Raw genomic sequence first — 10,122 nt, forward strand, 5'->3', positions numbered from 1 at the left:
GTCAACAGTTTCTTCAATGCATTATGACTATTACACATACCCTATGGCCTACAGTTCCACAGTTGTTACACTGTCCAAGAGGAAGAAAAAAAATCTACCAGGGATGCACATGCACAATCTAGGCATCTTATGCTCCACCTTTTTTAAAGTTACTAAATGGAAAAAACTTCTTGGCTCTTAAGTTTGATAACCCGTGCAGGAATCATATCCATTTCTTGTGGCAGCAGCTACTAGCAAGATTTAAAGACCTTGCCACTTATCAGTAATATGGTTTAAATGAATACAGACACTCAGATACAAAACAGGCTTTCAATAAAAACCACTATTCAGTGTTCTATAACTATGTTTTATAAAATAAGACTCTTAGTTAGTAAACTGTAATTAAAATAGAAGCTGTCTGGAGGAAGTTCTCTTCCTTCTGCTCTTTTGCTCCAGTAATCTTCTCATTTAATAGTGGGACATTATTCTTGCCTAACTGAAAGAACCAGAAACAAAAATCCAAAGAATATGTTCTGCACTGAACATTTAAATCACAGTATTATGGGTGCTGCCATAATCCCAGCCTGTGTCAGTCCCCATAAACTATCAGCACCACTCATCCGGCCTGCAAGGCATTTCAGGGTGCTGGCACTGGGCAGGGGAGGTCAGTCATTCTTCCAGCGTGGGTCCAAACCATTAAAACACTGGGGGTGAGAGCAAGAAAAATGCCCCATATTAACATAACGATCTGTGAGATTTATATCTGTATTTGCTAACTGGAATTTTGTAATTAAGCTTATCCAGTGAAATGTAGAAAAAAAATGCAATATAGAAATCAGAATGTAAAGTTTTAACAGGAGTGAAAACTAGCTTAGAAACAGGAGGAGGATGGAGGTTGGTGTGCAGGGAAACAAAGGAAGAGAGTTAAACCTGTCACTCTGCACCATTTACTGAATATTTTGAGATTTTCCAATCTATCACTTAAGCAAAGAATGTGAAAAGTTAAGATGTACTTCTCTCGGCTGTTTTGGCAATGTGTGTATTTCATGTTATGATTAGCAACTTGGTGCCTGAAGGTCCAAGTTCAATTTTCTTCTGGATCAAGTGTAGCATATATATTCTTTTCTGTAGATTGAAAGTTCTCATGACAATCTGTGGTGCACAGAAAGTCCTTTGAGACCTTACATGAAGAAACACACCTTTGTTGGCTTTTGCTAGCTGACTTTCAAATACCATCATGTTGTTCATAATCAATCTCCGATTATACAAATATTTCTCAGCTTTAGCACAGGCAGTCCCACAATTTATTCTAAGGCCAGACATACTGCAATTCTAAGTCTTTTTTATTCAAACTCTGTTAGGTCTTTCAGAATAAATCATACTAATGACCCTGGAAGGAAAATAACAGCTTCAGAAATGGTAATAAAGCAAAAAGTATTTTTAGTAAAATCTCATTTATGAAAAAAGCATGTTTAAGATTATTCAGACAATGAAGTAGTATTTCTGTCATATGGAAGGTATCTTTCAATAATATATTTTTGGAAGATTCAAACTTGGTAATAGTTCACACAGTAAAAACTGGGATACAACCTTAGATACGGAGTAAGTTTCATTTAGGAGCAGCTGTTTCATTTATTACCTGAAAATAATGCAGTTTTAAAAATAAAGTTAATAGCATTGGTTCATATCTGCAAACATAAATATACTATTACTCCAAACTAAGTGAAAAAAGGAAATACCTTCCAAGCATTCATGCATTCAACATTGGCAAGGCAAATCTTAGGGTAGTATCAGCAAACTCTCAGCCTCATCTGAGGTATTTTTGTTTTGTATTTTATTGTTGCAAATCTTACAGACATTAGCGCTCTGTTAAATAAAGGAATGTAGCACAGTAAATACATCACAACAAAATAGCTGGCCAGAACCCCCTCCCCCAACAACAACAAAAAAAMCCCCAAATCTTCTTCCACTCCCTCCCCCAAATCAAACCACTGCAGCTTCATTATAGAGGTCAGAGACCTGTGGCAAAAAACATCAGAGGAATTACATTCAGTAGATGTGCAGTATCAACATTCCAGGCTCACATATATTTATATATATATATTTATATTTATATATAGAGATCATTGAGTTAAGTGTTTACAAAGAACAATATTGTTACAAATACAATACTATACTTTTCCCAACGCTTTACAATAATTTCTATTCACCCTCTTTACAGAACAATAGTACAACTTCATATTCTAGGTACTGTGCTAAATATGTACAAGAGATCTCAACCACACTGCCATCTTCAGAAACATATTATTTAATTTAGAAAATAAGCAAAAAAACCCAACAGCAGACAAATCTGGAAATCCCAGCAAATTTGAACAAGATTCAAAAAAAAAAAAAAAGGCATGAAACTTGCCAATAAAAAAGTGTAAAGGATATTTCATCCTTAATGTAAACATTGAAGAGTTCATTAGAATGTATGAAGCAGTGAGGAAGGAAAGAAGAATTTCAGGCCTGTCACTGAAGAAGGAAATGTAAAACAGCAGTTTGTTCCTTTGAATCCATTAAGAATTCACACATAATCTAACAAATGCTGCACTAGTCTAGAGAAATGCCAACTCTCCCTTTTGAGCTCACTCTTCTTAAAACTCTTTCCCTTTACAAACTGAAACGGGATTGCTTACAAGACTGTTATCAGGAGCGTAYGCACACTACAGACCTCCCAGCATAGAAATCTTACACAGATGTTGTAATTGGAACAACTAAGACTCTTTGCCAGGTTCTGAACCTGCAATTATTCACTCCCTTAATGCTAGGCACCTATTTGTGATTTACTGTGAAGTGAACTGGTTAAGCACTCAAGTGCCAATAACGAGGCATAAACTTGACTGCCAAGATAATAGCCTTGTTTTCAAACGCACAGTTGTACCATCCCTAAGTACTTTTGCATGCTTAGGTCTCCAACATCACCTAGTGGAGAGAATTAAAGACCCTGCCACACAAGTTGGACAGAACCACAAAAGCAACAAGTGAAGCTGAGGGCGTAAACGTAGCAGGAATCAGAAGCATGATAACTGTGTCTTCAAGAGTTTGCTGAGTTTCCTCAGGCAACTTATGTAAAGGCTGCACTGTATATAATCTTCTGAATTATACACTGTTATATATCATATTTACATATATTACTATATATATGGAAAGTTCTGAAAAAAGTTCAAATGATCATCATAAACTGATGTCTACAGTTAAACAATATACTCACAAGTCATTCACTATCTATTTGCATCAGGCTGGTAGCAGAGGTAAGTACTAACCTGAAATACTAATACCACTCTCTTGTGCAATCTGCTATTCCAAGATTGGGATTAAATTATGTAACAACAAGAACTGCAGTAAATCAAGTCATTGTACATTAATATCACACTAAAATATATTCACTTACTACAATAGTGTATGCACCATTCCATCATCTCCCTTAAATATTTACTGCCCACTGAAATACAAAGTTCATTCTTTCTCTCTGATTAGCCCATGGATTTCCATGGTTTCTGAAAGCCAAAAATGGACCTCTGGCAACAGATGGAAAGCAAGTGCTCAGTGGCTCTCACTGACAGAAATATGCATGTGCACACACACACATGCACACACAGAAACACACACACCCATATCCACGAATCTGGAGAATTCTCTAGGTATCATTACTGGTCTGCAAGCAACACTTACACTGCACAGTCCACCCCACAATAACTGGAGAAACCAATGACTGTGACCATCACCACATTTTCAGAACAGAGGGCCGGAGTGGGTGCATGTATGTGTTTGTGTGCATGTGTCTGTCCTGCACTTGTTTGCATCTCACTGAGCCTTTCTATCACAGACACAGCAGAAGCTGTTCATTAGAAAGAAAAAAAAAAAAATCAAGGCATTAGCCTGCCCTAAATGCATGATTTGGTTTTGGTGGAAGCATCAGTATGCAGTCCTGGTGAAATGTAACCACAGAGCATAGAGTTTTTTTTGTCTTGCTTGGAAGAAGAGCCTCTGCTTTTTAAAAAACAAAACAAAACAAAATCTTTTTTCCCCTTTTGTTTACAGCATGAAAGTTAGAGGCCAATCAAATCCTAGATTTCATATATCCCTACAGTATATCTTCTTCATACAAGTGCATATAGTACACGCAAATATCTTTTAAGTATCATACATATGGGAAAAAAAATCACAAGTTAACTTATATAACAAAATAAACTGATTCCCACCTTACCTCTCCCACTGTTATCTATGTCATGAACTAAAGAAAAAGTCGAGACAGGTCTTTGGACAAAAATATATGTCAAAACTGGCTCAGAGAACAAAATTACTTATAATGGTATGCAGATCTCTCATATTCAAGCTTCATAAATAGCAAGCACAATTTTAAAAATGTCTATATACACTGGCACACTTGGCTGTGTGCACCAAATCTGGAAGTAAGAGCCTAGAAAAAGTGGAGCTACTCAGGAGATCCCCTTGCTATTTCTCTTGCAGATATTTAAAGATCCTCCCCCCAGTCCCATTTCATTTAACTTCTAAAATAGGCAGGGGACTATAAAAGACATGTTGCATTTAGAAACAAAGTAGAAGAAAATGAAGAGACAGAAACTCAGGGTGAGGAGGGGCAGCTGTAAAAAATGCCTCCCCAAATTACTTGGTGTAAGTAATGCAATTGTAACACATTCCAGCAAGTCCCAGAGTACCTTTTGGAGTTCTGTTATCCTGAATTGATGATAGAGGGGAATTAAAAGGTGTGCATTTGGACAGTTGGTTTTACCACAGCAGCATTTACTCATTCTTCATAAGCATGTAATTCTTCATTGAGGATGAAACTTATTCTTTTGGTATTCTACCTTCCCTACAAATAAAAAACTTTAACATTGAGCTCAGTGCCTGTAGGGAAATAGTGGAAGAGAAGCAAAGCAACATGCGTGGTGTCCAAGAGAGCACTTTACCCTATCATTGTAATTATTTGGTAAAGTCAGCTTTGCTTTAGCAACACTTACTCATGTTGTCAAATTATAGCCACAGAAATAAAACTGACTATGTAGCACAAATACAGTTAATCCTTTTTGTGAACCCAGCTGTGAACACTGCTGCTGTTATTTGCCTATTCTGCATGTGGAACTGCATAAAGCTTCATTTGTAAAGGGATGCAACCAAAACAGTCCCATGGATATATCTTCCCCCTTCCCCATAAACAGGGAAATGGTGGGGAATGGGAGAAAAAGGGAGGGAGGAAGGAAGGAAGRAAGGGAGAGAGAGCGCGCATGTGTGTGTGAGAGAGAAAAAAATGTCTCTGCAGACACAAAAATGCAGCACTAGAGACACAAGCACTAACGAGGAAAAACATCCTCCATGCACTTTGTGAAGGTGAGGTGTCGGCCTTAGATGTAAACTGGTTGCTCTTGAGCAGTCAACAGCCTGTACATGGCAGCTGGCATAGTCTTCATATGAATCTAGAGAAGATAAAACAAGTTAATCCTACCATGCATGCTACCATGGCACACTGGGGAAGGAAATTGCTAAGGTCATACAGGACAGAAGGAAAAGCTGAAGCCTGGGAGTTTTCATACCCCTATTAAAGTATCACAGATGGTGATTTTATGAAATACGGAGCATCAACCAACTATCTAAAGTTGTGAGCACTTTATCAGGGTGTTTCTAGAACATATGAAAACTATGGGCAAATAATAAAAGAAATGGTGTGCTGTCCTTAGTCTTACTTCCACTATTTAAATTTGAACAACAACAGCCCAGAAGAGATAACAGTGATGAAATACATAATACTGCCAAGGCGTACTCTTACCTCACCAACAGCATTTGAGAGAATGTGAACAATTTTCTCATGGGGTGTTGCTACAACACTCTGTCCATTGATTTCAATGATCCTATGGCCGACACGCACGCCTCCTCGCTCTGCTATACCTCCTCGCATAAGGCTACAGATCTGGAAAGAAAAGGACAAGTTTATCAAATCCTGGATATGGAACAGAGGCTTTAGTTCACCCATTTTTGCCTACAAATTGTAATTCAGAATTTAAATACATGTGCTTGTAACAAAGTCTAAAAAGTAATGATTGCTGATTCAAAGTAAAATTTGTTAGTGACAGAGTAACTATCATACATTCTCTTCCAAGAGCAAAAGAAACTGTTAGAAGAGGCTGTTTGGGTTACACTTCAGATGTGTTGTGGTTTGGCAGTTTAAGAGTGCATGAAGGGCCACAGTTTAACAATGTTCAGGATGCAGATGCCTTACTTTAAAAGAGAATCAAGGACAGCATCTTTCTTTTGAGGCCATACAATGGCTTGGTTAGAGATATGATGCAGACTGAAAACAGCCTCAACCACAGTTTTGTTTCTCTAACCTAAAACAGCCTTTCTGCTCCTCTGACTGACTCCAAAGCTGCAAAGTAAGCAGAAGACCAAAGAGAAGAATAACTCCAACCAGCTCAGCTTTTGTATCTTAGACTTAACACACGTGCTAAGTCCTCCTTGCAATGAGGAAGGGAACAGCTTTTTTTTTCTCCCCACTTTGTCACACACAAACAAGAAATTTCACATATGTTAAAGCTTCCCCAGATAGTCTGGAAGCAACTTACGATCCCATTCTGCACACTGAAGCCCAACTGGTATCTGAGGTCTGGTCTCCTGATCAAGACTGTGGTTACTGGAGGACACCTAACTATGTTCAGCTTAACCCGGGCCTGGTTTTTCAAACCCTGCAAAAACAAATTACTGTGAAAAATGCTGGCAAAGACAGGGTGAAACATTTAACACGGGCACTGGAAAAAATGATTGTTGAAATGTTGACATGGGAACGGCCCTGAATAAGCAGTGCTTTGTATGTATCGTAACGGAACAGGATAACTGAATACCAGACACAGGCATCAGGATACTCAGTGAAATGAACAATGCAATATCAAATTTTCTTGCCAAGAAGCCGACACTTGTTTTAAGAAACCTAGTATCCTGTTGGCAATTTCTTCATTTCAAAACACAAATCATGTATAAGAATAACATGAAATAAGTCTACACAGATGAGCAAAAAAAGATTTGTTGCTAGAAAATGAAACTTTAAATACGTAACTAAGATAGTTGCAMGTAAGTAGCTTTCCTAATGGGACATACGCAATTCTGTCAAGCAAACAGAAGGTCCTCCTCATATAACACTTGTATGAGCAGTGCTCCTAATTCACTTTCCTTCTCCCTTTTAAATTAGATAGGTCACATTCAGTACGAACTCTTTGCTACCAGAAGAAAACTGAAGGAGGAAAAAGCTGTTTTACTGTGAGGGTGGTCAAACACTGGCACAGGTTGCCCACAGAGGATGCGGCATCTCCATCCCTGGAGCAATTAATACTCCCAAGCGGACACAGCCCTGAGCAACGCAATGCAGCTGGCCCTGCTCTAGCAGAGGTCAGACTAGACGATCCTCACCGGCCTTCAGTGCATCTGGCTGTACACTCCTGTGAAAACCCAAATGCAAAAGTGAAGATGACTGCAGCCTGACCTGATTACACAGTGTCAGGTGTTCAGAGCTCTTCCTTGTAGATAAATCTACTCCCAATGTTAGACTTTTTCTCTGTCTAACACAGAATTGACACACATTTTTCTACTCTAAAATGCTGCATTCAAGCTTTCAATAAATAAATAAAATCCACATCAAGAAAGAACTGCCATGTAAAAAATACAGTAGCTTTCACCTTCCCTTACATCAATACCTATCAATTCCAGTATCTACTTCTGAATTTCTTTTATACATACAAATTGATATCTGGGTATCACTGAAATTAATGGCTGCCTGCCACTGACTTCAAAGGTTCATTCAGAAAAATAACTCCCGCTGCAGCTATGGTAATGCACTGATGTCCCTCCACGCTCTTTACTGATGCTGATTCTGCAGAGCTTAATGAGACTCATCAGTGATTTGAATCACCAGGCTGGCATCTCGCCAGGGTGAACAGACTTGGAGTGTATTTTCTTTGCCTTAAACTGCGTGGACGCAACAGCCACACGGACAACGACTGCCCTCGCGCGCCAGCAGCGCTGAGCCCAGCCTGGCTGGTCGTGCGGGGCGGCTGGAGGAGAGCAGGTCTGTGAACACGAAATGACAAAGCCTGAGGTGGCGAGAAATCCCCCCCTCCACTCACTGCAGCAGCACAGGCTGAGCCCCCTCTCCCCAGCCACCGTGTTTAACTTGCTCCTGGCGCTGGCAGCCCATCACACACACTCAGGGATAAATACATCAGCCCTTTGCGGGTCTTCGTGACAACACACTCAGTAAAAAACAGGAGCTAATTAACCAGCACTAAGCTGTGGTGGGACATGCACTCAGAAGCCTGAGGAGCCTTTCTGCGTCCAGGAGGGTAGGAGGGTGAGGAGCACTGCAGATGCCCCTCTCTATGAGGGATTTAGGTGTCTAACTTTAGTCATCTGAGTTTTACTCAGTTTAGATGCCTTAAACAGATGATATCAACACTCTTACTTCCCCTGAAGAACACACAATTTATTTTTATGTATTCCTAAAAAAAAAAAAAAGTAATATGGTCCCTAATGATTTTTTTTTTTAATTTTAGAGAAAGAACTGTCTTTTGAAAACGGCTAATTTATAGATTGTGCAGATCAGCCCTGAGTCTGTTTATGACAGTAGCCAACACCAGGTGCTTCTGAAAAAAACATAAGTAGCATAATACAATTAGGGAATAACCATCACATATGGAAAGTTTCTTCTTAGCTCTGTCAGTCTACAACTGGTTTATGGTAAATTAGTAGCAGGGCTTGCACCTATAATATAAAAATAATCTTATTTGAAGTACTTGCAAGACATTCTTATATACATAAAACTTTCTTCATAGGAGTCTTTGCAGCATGCTAAAGATATCTGAAATCCTGAGATATTTCTGCCACATTTAAAGGTGTGCTTAGATTGCTTCCCTTGGAGGTTCATTTAGTTGTTATCCAGAAGTGCTGTATGAACAGCTCCAGATCTATGGCTATGAAGACGTGCAAACACACAAACTATCTTTTCTTTAGAAAGACAAGATAAATGGCTAGCAGTTCCTATGGCAACAGCCACAAGCATCAGCAAGGAAGGAGTACAAGGGTCTCTAGAAGCTGGAGACAGCAAAGCTGTCTTTTTGCTTGTTTTTGTTTTGAGAAAGTACAGAATATTCTCATCACTTCACAACAAAAGTCTACCTGAAAAGGGTCTGAAAGGCACAGAGGAGCAAAACTCATCACTGTTTTAGAAATAAAACTGATGTGGGACAGGAAAGAAGTATGGCAAAGCTGATAACATGAAGAGCCTGAATTTGCAGTCAGCTTCGTTCCCCTGAAGCTGGCACAGAGATATTTAATATGATTATTTTTTCCTTTTCTTCACAAAAAAGGACTGCTTTGCCATAGCTTTAATATACTACACTTCCAGGGTATCGTTTGCATTCACTGAATCTAAAATGGCAGGTTCAGAGACTTGTGCATCCATTACTCCTCAGAGCACAGAAATCATATTTTTGGAAACCAGAATGGCAAGTCTTTATAGCAAACATCTTATTTCAAGCATTAAGAAATCAATCCATGGACAACAAATACTTTGTGAATTACAAAAATACAGAATGCAAAAAAAAAAAAGGATTTTGCAAAATACAACTATCTAGCAGGAACCAGCAAAAAAAAATAAATGTAAGCTTAATATGCATATTCCTAGAAATCAGAGAAGGATTTTTGCATAGTCTGACACAAGCATTACATCACATGTCTACATGCTACGATGTGGAGGAGCTCTGTGGGATTATTTCAATATACAATCAAGGACTCAATTTAGTTTTATCTCCAGCATTTCCTAGTGAAACTCTCCACCTCTTGAAGCTTTGATGTTTATATACCATTCCCTTCTATGCTGCAGCTACCTCAGGCATTCTTCAGTTCCAGCGGACCTGCTTCCTTTTTGCAGTTACATACTCTTGTGACGATTAGAAGGAAGCTCTTTTAAGTAAAGTATACCATTTAGCCAAATTAAGAAAAACATTCCACTTTCAAATAACTTGGGTAGTTTTTGCAGAGGATAATTATGCTCCTTTTTCTTTAACTCAAAGTTAAAAAGTTTTTAAAAATATTTTGAAA

General features: G+C 38.7%; 1 protein-coding gene across 2 annotated transcripts in view; it reads right to left on the reverse strand.

Moving 5' to 3' along the window:
- Positions 1 to 1,626: 1,626 nt before the first annotated feature.
- The window catches only part of APBA1 (amyloid beta precursor protein binding family A member 1), a 97,524-nt gene continuing 89,028 nt past the window's right edge, over positions 1,627 to 10,122 (reverse strand). For both annotated transcript variants that reach the window (XM_026073558.1, XM_026073557.1), the window contains 3 exons: positions 6,600 to 6,719; positions 5,807 to 5,947; positions 1,627 to 5,456 (listed from right to left, as the gene is read on the reverse strand). In XM_026073558.1, the coding sequence (XP_025929343.1) occupies positions 5,385 to 5,456; positions 5,807 to 5,947; positions 6,600 to 6,719 (333 nt within the window). In that variant the 3' untranslated portion in view covers positions 1,627 to 5,384. The remainder of the gene's footprint in view (positions 5,457 to 5,806; positions 5,948 to 6,599; positions 6,720 to 10,122) is intronic.

The sequence above is a fragment of the Apteryx rowi genome, unplaced genomic scaffold, assembly GCF_003343035.1.
Source record: "Apteryx rowi isolate R43461 unplaced genomic scaffold, aptRow1 scaffold_37, whole genome shotgun sequence".
Lineage (NCBI taxonomy): Eukaryota > Metazoa > Chordata > Aves > Apterygiformes > Apterygidae > Apteryx > Apteryx rowi.